General features: G+C 42.8%; 1 protein-coding gene across 1 annotated transcript in view; it reads left to right on the plus strand.

Moving 5' to 3' along the window:
* Positions 1-11,130: 11,130 nt before the first annotated feature.
* The window catches only part of ST8SIA1 (ST8 alpha-N-acetyl-neuraminide alpha-2,8-sialyltransferase 1), a 166,305-nt gene continuing 161,718 nt past the window's right edge, over positions 11,131-15,717 (plus strand). The window contains exon 1 of the mRNA XM_003405691.4: positions 11,131-12,330. Within this exon, the coding sequence (XP_003405739.1) occupies positions 12,089-12,330 (242 nt within the window). The 5' untranslated portion in view covers positions 11,131-12,088. The remainder of the gene's footprint in view (positions 12,331-15,717) is intronic.

Below are 15,717 nucleotides of genomic sequence, written 5' to 3' on the forward strand. Positions count from 1 at the left end.
GAGACTGAAACTGGGTGATAAATGGAAACAAGTAGAAATTGTGGCCAATGAGAATGGAGCACGTAACTGGGTAATGATGCTAGGAAAGAGTAGCATCACTTTTTTCCAGAGAACATCTTAGAGCAAGAGAATACTACTTTTAGCAGTTTCTCTCAGATGGGATGTTGATTCATGGCCAGTGTTAGTCAAAGCCCTGAGATTTGTTTTCTCTCAAAAAGGAGAACTGAATTGAAGCCGTACTATAAGATTCACCCAAAGACTACTTGGGAGATTTGAAGAAAAAACATTAATTATTACCCTTTGATGACTTGCTTTAATAAAAATGGATTGCAGTTGTTATTTGGGTTGTGTTATGCTGGTTGTATTTATCATATTGATTCTTTTGTAACCTTTAAAGGAAGCCTATCTTTGAACAGCAGTATATATTAAGGATTTGGCATCTGTAACTGATTTCGTATATTGCTGTGAACCGAGATGACAGCCTGTTAAGGCAACTGGGCTTCATGCTGCCTGCCTTGTGTGTCAGGGTCTACTTTGCTGTTTTGACAATGCCAGATGTGAATGTAGGTAGAGTGCGCTACTAGCCTATCTTTTTCATTACTGTATCTTTATACCTGGCTTGGCTCTTGAAAGGGGGCTACTAAATATTTGTATTTGATCAGTGCCTGCGCTTAAGTAGTTTAAAACCTGAGAAGGCAAGTGATGTAAATCTAATATTAAAAAAACTCATCGCTGTCCAGTTGGTACTGACTTATAAAAAAATAGCAACTGTGTATAATCATCAGAAAACAAAATGAAAATTCAAACTGTGTTTCATTAGTTCTTAATTCACAGCTGAAAGAGGTTTATAGATATTGGCACGACATCACAAGGGGAGAAATGACCATGGCCTGTGTCTTAGTCATCTAGTGCTGCTATAACAGAAATACTACAAGTGGATGGTTTTAACAAAGAGAAATTTATTTTCTCACAGTCTAGTAGGCTAGAAGTCCAAATCGAGGGCATCAGCTCCAGGGGAAGGCTTTCTATGTCTGCTCTAAAAGATGGTTCTTGTTATCAGTCTTCCCCTGGACTAGGAACTTCTCCATGCAGGAATCCCAGGTCCAAAGGATGCACTCTGCTCCTGGCACTGCTTTCTTGGTGGTATGAGGTCCTCACTCTCTGCTTGCTTCCCTTTCCTTTTATCTCTTGTAAGATAAAAGGTGGTGCAGGCCACACCCCAGGGACACCCTCATTATGTTAGATCAGGGATATGACCTTAGTAAGCGTGTTACAATTCCACCCTAATCCTCTTCAACATAAAATTACAATTACAAAATGGAGGACAACAACACAATACTGGGAATCATGGCCTAACCAGGTTGACACATATTTTTGGGGACACCGTTCAATCCATGACATTAATTCTTAATTCATGACCAAAAGAGGTTTATAGACATCGGCATAACATCACAAGGGGAGAAATGGCTATAGTATGGAATGTTGTGGGGAAAATAAACATTCATGATAAGGATGAGATTTTGAAGATGGGTAAAGCTTCCACAGGAAGAGAAAGTGGGACAGAGTTTCAAATGAAGGGACTCACATGAATGAAGCGGGAGCACAAAAGCCGGAGAGTTGGTTGAAGACAATTGTTTGTATAGAGATATAAGGCTGGGAGTAAGGGTGGTGAGATTGTTGTGACTAGGCTTATGGATTTTAGACACTTATTTATAGGTATCTCAATTGGTATTCCGTCAGTTCCTGGAGCACTGTTTTTCATCAATGCCTTCAGTGCAGCTTGGATTTCTTCCTTTAATACCACTGGTTCCTGATCATGTGCTACCTCCTGAAATGGTTGAATGTCAACCAATTCTTTTTGGTTCAGTGACTGTGTATTCCTTCCAACTTCTTCTGATGTTTCCTGTGTCATTCAATATTTTGCCATAGACTTCCAGTATTGAAACTCAAGGCTTGAATTTTTTCTGCAGTTCTTTCAGCTTGAGAAATGCTGAATGTGTTCTTCCCTTTTGGTTTTCTAACTCCAGGTCTTTGCACACTGCATTATAATACTTTGTCTTTCTGAGCCGCCCTTTGAAATATTCTATTCAGCAATTTTACTTCATTTTTTTCCATTTGCTTTAGCTACTCTATGTCCAAGAGTCAGAGTCTCTTCTGACATCTATTTTGGTCTTTTGTTTCTTTCTTGTCTGTTTAATGACCTTTTCCTTTCTTCATGTATGATGTCCTTGATGTCATCCCACAACTTGTCTGGTCTTCAGTCATTAGTGTTCAATGTGTCAAATCTATTCTAGAGATGATCTTTAAATTCAGGTGGGATATGATCAAGGTCGTACTTTATCTTTTATGGACTTGTTCTAATTTTCTTCAGCTTCAAATTGAACTTGCATAATGAGCAATTTGATCATCTGTTCCAAAGCCAGACTCTGGCCTTGTTCTGACTGATGATATTGAGCTTCTCCATTGTCTCTTTCCACAGATGTTGTTGATTTGATTTCTGTGTGTTCCATCCGGCAATGTCCACATGTATAGTCATCGTTTATGTAGTTGAAAAAAGGTATTTGCAGTGAAGAAGTCACTGGTCTTGCAAAGTTCTATCATGTGATATCCAGTGGCATTTCTATCACCAAGCTGATATTTTCCAACTACTAATCTTTCTTTGTTTCCAACTTTCACATTCCAATCACCAGTAATTATCAATGCATCTTTTTTCTTTTCTTTTTTTATTGTGCTTTAAGTGAAAGATTACAATTCAAGTCAGTTTCTCATACAAAAACTTACACGCACATTTTTATGTGACCCTAACTGCTCACCCTACAATGTGACAGCACACTCCTCCTCTCCACCCTGTATTTCCCATGTCCATTCAACCAGCTCCTGTCCCCCTCTGCCTCCTCATCTCACCTTTGGACAGGAGCTGGCCACATAGTCTCATGTGCCTACTTGAGCTGAGAAGCACACTTCTCACCAGTATCATTTTATGCCTTGTAGTCCAGTCTATATCAATGCATCTCGATTGTACATTTAATCAATATCAGGCTGCAGAAATTAGTAAAAATCTTTAATTTCTTTATCTTTGGCATTAGTGATTTTTGCATAAATATGAACAGTTGTATTAACTCTTCTTCCTTGTAGGTATATGGCTATCATCCCATCACTGACAATGCTGTACGTCAGGATAGATCTTGAAATGTTTGTTTTGGTGATGAATGTGATGCTGTTCCCCTTCAATCTGTCATTCCCAGCATACTAGACCATATGATTATCTGATTCAAAACGGCCAATACTAGTCCATTTCAGCTCACTAATGCCTAGGTTATCAATCTTTATGCATTCCATTTCATTTCTGATGACTTCCAATTTTCCTAGATGCATATGTCATACATTCCACATTCTGATTATTAGTGGATGTTTGCAGGTGTTTCTTCTCATTCTGAGTCGTACCATATCAGTAAGTAAAGGTCCTGAAAGCTTGACTCCATCCATGTCATTAAGGCCAACTCTACTTTGAAGAGGCAACTTTTCCCCTGTAGCATTTTGCGTGTCTTCCAACCAGATAGGCTCATCTCATAGCACTGTATCAAATAATGTTCCACTGCTATTTATAAGGTTTTCACTGGTCAGTTTTTCAGAAGTAGATTGCCAGGTCCTTCTTCCTAGACTGTCGTAGTCTGGAAGATCCACTGGAGCCCACAAGTCAGAGTGGGGGCATATGGAGGCCAGGTTATTAATGGAGTCTTAGCTCAATGTCATCTCACAGTGGGTCTAGTGGGTCCCTGATTTTTCCCAGTTCCAGAATGCATAATTGGGATAGATATACTTAGCAACTGGAAGAACCCCCACATTGGATCCCTGACAAGTGGAGTATGGGCTATTACGGTAGGAAAAGCCAAGTGGAAGCCATTAAAATGGCCCCTACCTAGGAAAATAGTAAACCAAAAGCAATACCACATTCCTGGAGGGATTGCAAAGATTACTGCCACCATCGAGGACTTGAAGGATGCCGGGGTAGCAATTTTCACCACATCCTCATTCAGCTTGCCTACCTGGCCTGTGCAAAAAAAACAGATGGATCTTGGAGAATGACAGTGGACTACGAAAAACTTATCCCGGTGGTGACTCCAATTGCAGCTGCTGTTGCAGATGCGGTTTCATTGCTCGAGCAAATTAATATATCTCCTGGTACCTGGTATGCAGCTACTGATCTGGCTAATGCTGTTTTCTCTATACCTGTTGTCTTAGGCTGGGTTCTCTAGAGAAGCAAAGCTAGTGAAGTATCTATCTATATATATGTGTGTGTGTATATATAAATATATATATATATACACACATATATGCATATGCATATATATGTTGTTGTTGTTGTTAGGTGCTGTTGAGTTGCTTTCAACTCATAGCGACCCTATGCACAACAGAACGAAACACTGCCCGGTCCTGCGCCATCCTTACAATCATTGTTATGCTTCAGCTCATTGTTGCAGCCACTGTGTCAATCCACCTCGTTGAGGGTCTTCCTCTTTTCCGCTGACCCTGTACTCTGCCAAGAATGATGTCCTTCTCCAGGGACTCATCCCTTCTGACAACATGTCCAAAGTATGTAAGAGGCAGTCTCGCCATACTTGCTTCCAAGGAGCATTCTGGTTGTACTTCTTCCAAGAGAGATTTATTCTTTTGGCAGTGCATGGTATATTCAATATCCTTTGCCAACACCACAATTTAAAGGCATCAATTCTTTGGTCTTCTTTATTCATTGTCCAGCTTTCACATGCGTATGATGTGATTGAAAATACCATGGCTTGGTTCAGGTTCACCTTAGTCTTCAAGGTGACATCTTTGCTTTTCAACACTTTTCAATACTGTGTTGAAAAGCAAAGATGTGTATGTATAAATATATATATAGAGAGAGTGAGAGAGAGAGAGAGAGAGATTTATATCAAGGAAATTGCTCACAGGGTTGCAGAAATTGGAAAGTTCCAGGTCCGTGGGTTAGGCTGGAGGCTTCTCCTGACTCACGTCGCTGCAAGGGCTGGTGAACCCAAGACTGGCTGGTCAGACAACAGGCCTCTGGGTCACAGACTGTGGAGGCCGACAAATCCCAAGATCAGCAGGTAAGCTGCTAGTCCAAGTTCCAAGAACTGGAGGTCAGATGAAAAGGAGCCAGCTGCAGGATCCAGAGCAAGCAAAAGCCTAAGACACTTGCCAGAAAGTCCACCTATATTGGATGAAGTCCACACCCCCAAGGAAACTCCCTTTCAACTGATTGGCTAATCACAGTACATCCCATCATGGAGGTGGTCACATTACATCAGATCTCACCATGTAAGAGGTTTCTTCATTATATGACTGCCAAATTACAACATAACTGCCAAACCACTGATAATCACAGCCAGCCAAATTGACACACGGCCTTAATGATCACACCTGTTTCAAACAACATCCAGAAGCAGTTTGCCTTAGCTGGCAAGCCAGCAATACACTCTCACTGTCCTATATCAGGGGTATATCAGCTCTCCAGCTTTAAGCCATAATTTAGTCTGAAGGGACATTGATTACCTTTCCCTTCTATAAGACGTCACACTGGTCCATTACATTGATGACATTATGCTGATTGGATCTAGCAAGGAAGAAGTATCAACGACTCTAGACTTATTGGTAAAACATTTGTGAGCTAGAGGATAGGAAATTCAACAAAAATTCGGTGCCTTCTGTCTAAGTGAAATTTCTAGGGGTCCAGTGGTGTGGGACATGTTGAGATATTTCTTCTAAAGTGAAGGATAAGTTATTGCATCTGGCCCCTCCCACAACTGAAATGGAGGCACAAAGCATGGTCGGCTGCTTTGGATTTTGGAGGCAACGTATCCCTCATTTGGGTATGCTATTTCAGCCTATTTATCAAGTGATTTGAAAAGCTGCTAGTTTTGAGCGAGGCCCAGAGCAAGATAAGGTTCTGCAACAGTTCAGGCTGCTGTGCAAGCCCCTCTGCCACTTAGGGCATATGATTCAGCTGATCCAAAGGTGCTGAAGTATCAGTGGCAGATAGGGATGCTGCTTGGAGTTTAGCAGGCTGCCACCGGTGAATCAAACCCTTAGGATTTTGGAGCAAAGCCTTGCCGTCCTCTGCAGACAACTGTTCTCCTTTTAAGAAACAGCTTTTGGCTTATTACTGAGCTTTAGTAGAGATTGAACACTTAACCATGGGACACCAAGTCACCATGTGGCCTGAGCTGCCCATCATGGACTGGGTGTTGTCTGACCCACAGAGCCTTAAAGTTGGACGTGCACAGCAGCACCCTATCATTAAAAGGAAGATCAGGCCCAAGCAGGACCTAAAGACACAAGTAAGTTACACGAGGAGGAAGTGGCCCAAATGCCCACGGCCTCTACTTCCGTCACATTGCCTTCCATCTCGCAGTCTGCACCTATACCCACACTACCACATAAGTGTTCCGTTGACATTATAGCCCCACAGCTTCTGCTCCAGGTAGGCAGACCTTGGCTGTTGTCCTCTGGATTCACCTGTTACACCAGATGTCCGGGTGGAAGTTTGGCCTGTGACCTCAGTTCTCGATGTGCCCAAGAAAAGTTGTGGATATTCAATTTGTTAAGCTTTTTTCTTGTAAGGATGAGAGTGACAACTTCCAAGCTCTTTACATGTCTGAGCTGAAACCAGAAGTTATTGGTTACTCTTTAGATCTGAGGCACAGCTGTTTCCCTGGCAATTCTCTTTGTCTTTTGCATGAAAGCCCTGGTTTTCTGAATCCCTATCTTCCTCTTTCTTGAGAAATCTTTTATTTTAATGGGGTATCTCCGGTATCTTCCTGGAAAGATTGCGGGGGTAAAGTTTTTAAGATTTTGCATGTTTGATAATGTCTTTATTCTATCTTCATATTTGAGACATATTTTGACTGGGTAGAGGATTCCAGATTAGGAATAATTCTTCCAAAAAACTTTGATGGCCTAGCTAGATTTTCTTCTAGTTTCCAATACGGTTTTCGAGAAGTGTAATGACATTATGATTTCTTTTTCTTTTGCATATGGGCTTTTTAGGGGGAAAGTGAGGTGGTTTTTAGGATATTCTCTTGCTTTTTTTCTCCACTCATAGGCTTTACAAAGATGCAAAGATGCGAGGAAACTCTGTTTGTGTGAGTAGAGCTTATCCAGCTTCACCATAGGGTGTTAGGGAGGGAAAAAGTGGCTGTTTAATTGGAGACCTCCCTCACATTCAGAATCAGTAGTCTTTTTTTGTGTCGGTCAATGTCTCTAGAGAGATTTTCTCCTGTTTTAAGCCACACTGGGGGACAAAAATCTAGGGGTTTTACTGCTCCTTTTAAAGACTTCTGAACAGATCTCTTATTATCAGCCCCTCCAGAGGTGCCAGGTGCCTCTAATATCTGAGCCTTTCTAGAGCTTGAGATTGACTCTTGTTGGCTTCTATTCCTCCTCTCACCCCCATCATGTCAACACACACACACACACACACACACACACACACACACGCTTGAAGGCCCAGAGCTTCTCCCAGTCTGGTAAGTCAGTTGTCACTGGTTCAGATGCTTTTCTGCTGGCAAGCTGTTTTGACATGTTTTGCCTGCTTTTGCATCCTATCTTTTTCTCTTGTTTTTGTGAGTTTAAATGACTTTTTTACCCCTTTACTGTCCCTTTAGTCAGGTTGCAGATGGGAGTGGAGGTAAGCATGCGCATCTATTTAGATAAACTACATCTGTAGGCTTTCTCAGTCTGTAGCCTTGTTTGCCTTTGTGTTGTAACTGCTTGTAAAAAAGGTTGTGTTTTTATGCTGTTGTCTCTTCGTTCCAAATCATTCTGACAAGACCTTGAGCAGGAGCTAAAGGAAGGATGACCTTTGTGAATTTTTTTTTTTAATCTCAAATCATTGATAATTCTATTTAGTCGTTTAATGAGAGACTTCTGCGTGACTATTGATAGTTACATATTAGTGAGTAAGCTAGCTTGCAAATTGCTTGTGTCCCATTCATTGTGATCACCTTTCTTTATCTTGCTCTCTCTGTACTTCTCATTGAGAGGTGCCCTTTTCCCCCTCTTCTCCACTAATTCTGTAGTGTTTCCATCTTTTATACTGGCTTCCACTACATTCTCTGGTGTCACAAAGAGCCCCCATCAAGTTCACCTATGGCATAAAGTAATTTTGCACATTGCATTTACCAGGTCAGTAGATTGTCAAGACAACTAATAGCTTTTCACTAAGGGACTAACCTTCGGTGCCTGGAAGACATTTTATGAGCTGGTGAATGGTAGTGACAATACAGTACTTAATGAGGAGGCATTTATGTCATCATATTGTCTTTTATCTTGGTGGGATAAGACTAAATATGGTAAATTACTCTGTCCTCTACTGTCACATTGCTCTTCTAAAAGAAGATTGGGTACACTAGTAAAATTGCAGAGCCTTGCATTGCATGCATATCATTTAGTTAGTTGTATGTTTTCATAACAATAAAGTGGATATTGTCATTATTTTAAAGATGGGGAAAAAAGTTCAGAGTTTATGTAACTGACTAAGATCGCATAGCTAGTAAGGGGCAGAGATGGAATTTGAGCCAGGTTTGTCTAACACCAAAGGTAGAGCTCGTTCTACTGGATTTTCTGTATTTTTCTAACAGATATTTGTATTGTTGTTGGGCTCTGTTGAGTTGTTACAACTCATAGCAACCCTATGTGACAGAGTAGAAGTGCCCCATAGGGTTTACTGGGCTGAACCTTTGTAGAAGCAGATTACCAGGTCTTGCGCAGAGCTGCTGGGTGGGTTCGAACCCCCAACCTTTTGGTTAGCAGCCGAGCTCTTAACCACTGTGTCACTAGGACTCCGATAAACATTTACAGAGTTTTAAAAGTGATTTTAGTCTTTTAGCAAACCCTGTCTGTGTCCTCTAAGTGTAGTCAGACTCAGAAGTATAAACACCTAAGCCACCTCTTAAAATTATATAAACAAATGGGTCAATATCAGGTAAAATATTTTATCCAAAGCATTATAACTTGGGGGTTTAGCCTTTTCCTTAAACAATGCTGCCTTAACAACAGCCTTTTCCTTAAACAATGCTGCCTTAACAACAGCCTTTTCCTTAAACAATGCTGCCTTAACAACAGCCTGAGTAAATATGAAGCAACAATCAAGCAGTATTTATTTGTTGAGCATGTATGTTTTCAAGCCTACTTGGTACCTGGAGGAAAATGTAAAATATTGTTGCTGCTCTTCCCCAGGCACATGGACATGCTACATAGAGTCCTAATTTGGATCAAAAGCACAGGCTCTTTCATTTGACAAATGAGACCCGATACTCTTACTGCTCAGTTAGGGAGACAAATTTACATATGAAAAATCCTATCATCACAATGCAACAAGTCTAAGAGTTCAATCATTTGTTAAAGCCAGCAAATACTACAGGCATTCAGAGCAGGTCAAAGGCAATAGGAGCAGAAACTACAAACACTTATTGAGTTCCTACTACATGAAGTGTGTTGTTTTAGGCACTCTGGGAACACATTGAATAAGAAATTCCTAGCTGCTTGGTTTGGGCCTGGAATGAAAAGCTGATTTGTATAGGAGGAAGAAAAAAAATGCACCCCATGCAAGGAGAACATGGACCATAACACAGTCACAGAATTGGCCCCGTGTGACTTGGAAGGGGGAGGGGAATGGTCTGACTGAAGAAAAAGCAGGAAGTAAGGTTGGGTTGTTGCTATGAGTCGGAATCCACTCAACGGCAATGGGTTTAAGGTTGGATTGTAGGATAGGGCAAGAGCCAACAGGGGTAAAATAATCTTAGTTTTTCAGAAGGAAAAACACATTGCACTACAGAAGTCTCTTGACTTAAAGCAAGACTTTGAAGCATTTTTATGTTACTAAATGGGGAAACATTACATAGCCTCTTCATAAGTGCAATGAGCCCTATTTTTGTTTACTGGTTTACGTATTTGTCATTTAATCCACAATATTCTCTGGAGTTCGGGAAGGAAACAGATATCTAGGATGGTTTGTGTTTTACTTAAATTATAGGGATAAAGGCAGCAGATGATTTATCCACAGTTTTGGCAACTACAGAAAATATATCCCTTCCTCCCCAGGAACAGAAGAGGGTTAGCTGGTTACTTTGTAGGACATCAGGTGGTATTCATTTTAAAGAATCTTTATTAGGTTCCACAACGGTGAGATGTAACTTTGGGGTTCAGGGTTTTCCCTATCTCTACTTATTTACCTGCTTAGGGTAGAGATTTCTGAGGCATGCCTGCAGGTGGAGGGCAGTTGGTCATTCTCCTAAGAGAACATAGTGGTGTTGGGAGAATGAGACCATAGTGGTTGTTTCATGTCCTATATTTGGTAAGTAACTACCCAACCAATTCTCGAGGTCCACCTCTCAGTGAAGAAAAATGCTGGATAGTACTAGGTCATACAGCAGTCAGTGTAGGTTGCCCCGGCACCGCAGCCTTGTCGACTGAGCAAATGGAGTTAGGGCCTTATATTTTCCTTGTATTTTGGTTTGGTGATTAATAAGCTGACACGGTGACGGCTACCGGGTTTCTTCTTTGTCCTTGCGCTCTTTATGCTTGACGAAATTTTTAAGTAAATAGAATAGGCAACCACTAGGAGGTACCCGAACTATGGGTCGGGCGCAGGGGCGAACAGAAATGGCTAACAGTGGCTCCCTCCGCTCCGCAGGTCTAAGCGCGTGGCTCCTTTCCAAGGTCGGGATTGCTAAAAGCTTGTTCAAGAGAGCGCGAAAGGCGTCTCAAAACAAACGATCCTTTAATCTAAAAGGCGCAGGCGGCGAACGCGCCTCCAAAGCATTGTTGCGTCCCGGGGTCTGTGTGCTTGGGCACCAGCTGCGTGAACATCTGGCTGCAGCAGCGCCTTTCCCTGCAGGGCGGAAGAGGGGCGGAGGACTCCGGTGTGCGCGCATCTCCCCGTGCGCGCGCGTGCGTCCATGTGCGCGTCGTTGTGCCTCCGTGTGTGCCTGTGTGTGTGTGTGCGCGCGCGCGCGCACATGGGTGTCGCCTGGAGCCGCGGCTATTGGACCAGCCAATGGTGGTGGGGGCCCTGGAGGGAATACATCTCCGCCGACCTTCTCGCGCCTCACTGCGGGTTGTTAATAAACCAGTTAGAGAAAGACGAGGGTGAGGGTGACAGGGTGACAGCCAGGGCACGCCGGGTGCGTGTGGAAGGGTCGGGATATCAGCCAGTCTCTGCCACATTCAGGCATTTATTATCTTTTTTTCGGGTGGGGGGTATTATTTTTTATTGTTTGCTTCTATCCCTATAGAACAAGGGCAGGAGAGAGAGGTGCGCGCTCTAGCTGAGCGTCGCTGATCTAAACGGGTCGAAGGAGGCAATTTTGCTAGTGGGGGAGGGAAGGGGAGACCTTGATTTCCACCAATCCCCGGGCGTTTGTCTGCGAAGTCCGGGGCGCAGCGGAAGGCTGCGGCGCGCCGCTGAATTAACTGATGAGAGCGAGTTCTTTTATTCTCCGGGAGGGGTGGGGAACGAGGGTCTCGGCGGGCGAGGCAGAGAAGCCCGGGGTAGGATAGCGGTCCCGGGCCGCGGTGGAAATTTCCAAGGACTTGGCGCGGCGCAGAGAGCGCGTCTGGGGGGTGCCTGGCGGCACAGCAGCGCGGGAGGCGGGGAAGGGCGAAGGAGCATCTCTCAGAAGGGACGTCGCGGCCAAATGTCTGGGAGGGAACCGAGCCTCTCCCCGGACCCACGCTGAGGGCGACCGTGATGCTGCAGAACCTGCAAGAGCGACTCGCCGCCGCCACTCTCCGGGCTTTCCAAGACTCCAGCGCTCTCCTTCTGCAGGGGAAGCGACCATGGCCATAGCTCGTGACTTGCCTTCCGGGCCACTTCGCCTGGAAAGAAATCCTTGAAAAAGTTGCATTTTAAAAATCCTTACGCTGACCTTTGGGGCCGTGGGGACCGAGAAGCGTGAGTGCGTGTGCAAGCAAGAAAGCAGAAGGTGTGTGTGCATGGGGGGCCGTCGGTGGGGAGACCCTCCGTTGCCACTTTGCCAAGTGTGCTGAGGCTCTGGCCCTCGCCCCTCCCCGGCACCCCGGGTCTGCGATGAGCCCCTGCGGGCGGGTGCGGCTACACGCGTCCAGAGGGGCCATGGCTATAAAAAAATTGGCATGGAAATTCCCGCGGACCCGGCTGCCCGTGGGCGCCAGTGCCCTCTGCGTTGTGGTCCTCTGTTGGCTCTATATCTTCCCGGTCTATCGGCTGCCCAACGAGAAGGAGATCGTGCAGGGGGTGCTGCAACAGGGCACGGCGTGGAGGAGGAACCAGACGGCGGCCAGAGTCTTCAGGTACCTCTGCTTTCCATGGCTTTCCCCTCTCACGTCCTTTTCTCCCCAGCGAGCCGAGGACAGGGAGGCGTCCCTTCCACGCAGTCCTTCTTGTTTTACTCCCTTTCCCAACCATCCCCAACCTGGAGACTTTAGTCAGGTTTTCTTACCGCTCCTCACCCCAAGAGATGTGGAGACTTCCGCTTTGCACTTGTAAAGACTGTATGCATTTCTTCCCAAGCTCTAGTTGTGTTTAACGATTTATCAGTAACCGGTAGGAAGGAGCACGGAGGATAACTTCGTCCTTTGCACTTAAAGAGAATTCATTTATTGGGCTCTGCAGACGTTTGAAGCCATAAAGAGCTAGAAGTAGGTAAGAGGCGTCCTGAGGTTAGGCGAACGGTTAGTATCATTAATCACTAATGAGGGAGGTGATGGACAAGGCTTGGGCAGCGAAATCACAAAGTGGACACCCAGCCGGGGTCCCGCGGCTTTGCGCAGTGTACCCACAGCATACACACAGTACTTAGCGACGACGTCCTACTAGGAGCCGGGTAACATGCGTTTTCTTGTTTCTTGAAGTCTCAAAAACTTTCCAGTAACATATCATCCCCTTTTTACCGACCATAAACTAAGTCTTTGGAAGCTTAAGTTACTTGCCCAAGGTCATGCGCCTTTGAAGCTTAGGAGCTGGAGTTTTCAACACCTAAAGCCCCTTTTTAAAGCCCCCAGCTCTTTCCCTTGGCTTAGGCTGTAGACGCCTTCCGGAGAATGGAAGATGTGCTTTTAGGTAGGGTCTTGAAATTAGTAAACAGGCAAAAAGCAAAAACTGGGTTAGAAATGAGAACTCTTGAGGTTCACTCAGAGGTCGTAGTTTCCCCTCGTTTCTGGGAATTTCCCTTTAAGTGTCTAAAAGTAAGTGCCTGGCAGCAGAGATTGTGCAGTTAGATTGGAGGGAGGGCAGATCCGCTTCCCCTTCTTATTTACTTCCCTTGGCATGTTGAGGGGACTGGTACTTCCATCACTGGGAGCTGCCCCTTCCCCCCATCCCTTGATGCCAAAGATGCTGCCTTGCACCTTGCTGTGATTGTAGTCTCAATGGGGAGTGCTTTCCTCTGCTCTGGGTAGGCTCTTTCCAAGCAGTGTATGGGCAGGTGAGAGCCAACTTTGATGTTCTTCCCCACTGTTAATATAAATGTTCAGAAACATCTATATATTAAAAAAAAACTTTTTAAACATATGGCTTCCTTCCCCTTATCAAGCCTGCACCTGGAAAGATAGTCAAAGAGACAGTGGGTTGTTGTCACCCAGTGCAGTAACTCATAGCGTCACCCCTTCTTCCCGCCCCACCTCGCCCCCCATGGACTTCATATAGCAGAATCCTTAGTAATGGTTTTTTTACTAATGTTTCTCGTGAATCTTAATTCCTCGTATCACTGAATATAATGGCCATAGTAGTGACATAAACAACTAGCAAAATTAAAATTACACCTTTAAATTACAGTATCATACCCACAGCCTACATGTATTTACATTTATGTAGTTTCATGTGGTTAAAGTGAAAATTTAGTAAGAAAACAATGGAATTTGAAGTAAAAGTTTAAGAACTACATTGACATTATGTTCATTTTAATGTTAAACTTGGCCGTTACATGAGATACATTCATGGATTAGGATTGCATAATCAATAATGGCACAAATAATGTAGAAGTGGTAGACACATGCATATGGAAATATATTCATAAATAGTACCATAAAAATAAACAGGAACAAATACACAAGCATTTCAGCACTTAGTGAACAGCTTGCCTAAATCAGAACTTCACTTTCCTGGCCTTCAAAACTGCTAACTTATGAATGACTTCATCAAAGTCAATGCCTTTCGCCAACTCACTTTTTAATGTGTCAGTATTTTTTGAAACCATAATTCAAACTTAAACCCTGGAAATGTCATTAAAATCAGATATGTATTTGCAAGACAGTGATGTTTTTAAAGAAAATTTAAAAGAGATTAAAAAAACAAAGTGAACTTAAGATTTAAGTTATATATCTAAACATATATCAGGAAACATAACATTTCCTCACTTCATGTTTTAAACTGTCAGTTTCTCTATTTAGTTACCAAAGAGTTATACAATCAATAATTGTTATACATGTAAGCTTATTATCCATTTTAGTCATAGAATAACACATGATAAATATAGTCGTAAATTGCTTAAATGTAATATTTCTTAGATTATATGAATACGAGAGCAAAATTGTATAAAATCTTTCTACATTGAATTATATTATTAGTTAACAACAGTATTAGTAACTGAGCAGAAGTCTTTTTTGATTTTTCTCCATCTTTTAGTTACTACTTCATTCGCAAAAAAAGGTTATTGCTATAGGTTCACAAATACTACTTACCACAATATTGTAGCTAAAACACCAGAAAATTTGGCAAAACCAGCGACTATAAAAACACTGGCAGCAATGAAAACACCGTGCTTGTAGCTCCCGCGGACGAAACCATGTGATTCAAAGCAGCATTGTAATCGGATAATAATGACAGCTCTGTCCAGAGCACATTAGAAGGTTCAACAAGTAAATTAGCATAGAATTTTAGCCTTGTAGATATATTAATACCTGTAAGCTGGGCTTATGAAATTTTTTTTGTTGTAACTACAGTGATAGTTTCATAAACGAATAAATTTCTGCTGAAACACAGCATGGAAGTTTTATAGACAGTTAATTTGGTATCACTCCCTCTAACAGTATCACCTGGTGTGGTCCGCACCCCCCATACCCTCATAGTGACGAGACTGAAAGAGAGAACAGCCAGTTCTTTCTGAAGAAGGCAGCTGAATTCTCTTTTAAACTGGGAGGGATGGCTTATCTTCTCTTTCTTTCTTTTTTTTTTTAAAAGACTAGTATTATTTTTAAAAATAACCCCACTCCCCTTAGAAGTACATAAGGGTTAATTTTCTCGCCTTCACAGCATTGATTATGGAATTCAAAAGCTCCCAAAAAGGCATAGCATCCAGCAATTCTTTTCTCTAAAGACAGAAAGCACATTCATTTCAAGTAATATAAGGAAATGAGTCAAGAACTTCCTATTGGTTTGCAATGAAAGAGTCCTTTTTTTTTTTTTTGTATAGGAGGCAGAATAATGAAACTCTGTTAGAGACTAGAGTTTGTTCTGGAGGACACAATCAAGTGGAAAATGCTTCATGTTATTAGAAACACAGGCTGATCGTTTCTGAGACACATTTGCTCTTTGCTGTCTGTAGCCCAGAGTGATCTTCACTTTGGCTGACGTTTGGTCTAGTCTCTATGTGCAGAGAATTACTTACTAAAATACATACACTATAAACACCGCCTAAACATGTATACGTCAAAGTTAATGTCTGTAAAACTGCATCGAGA

This window comes from Loxodonta africana, chromosome 4 (assembly GCF_030014295.1).
Source record: "Loxodonta africana isolate mLoxAfr1 chromosome 4, mLoxAfr1.hap2, whole genome shotgun sequence".
In the NCBI taxonomy this organism is placed as follows: Eukaryota; Metazoa; Chordata; class Mammalia; order Proboscidea; family Elephantidae; genus Loxodonta; species Loxodonta africana.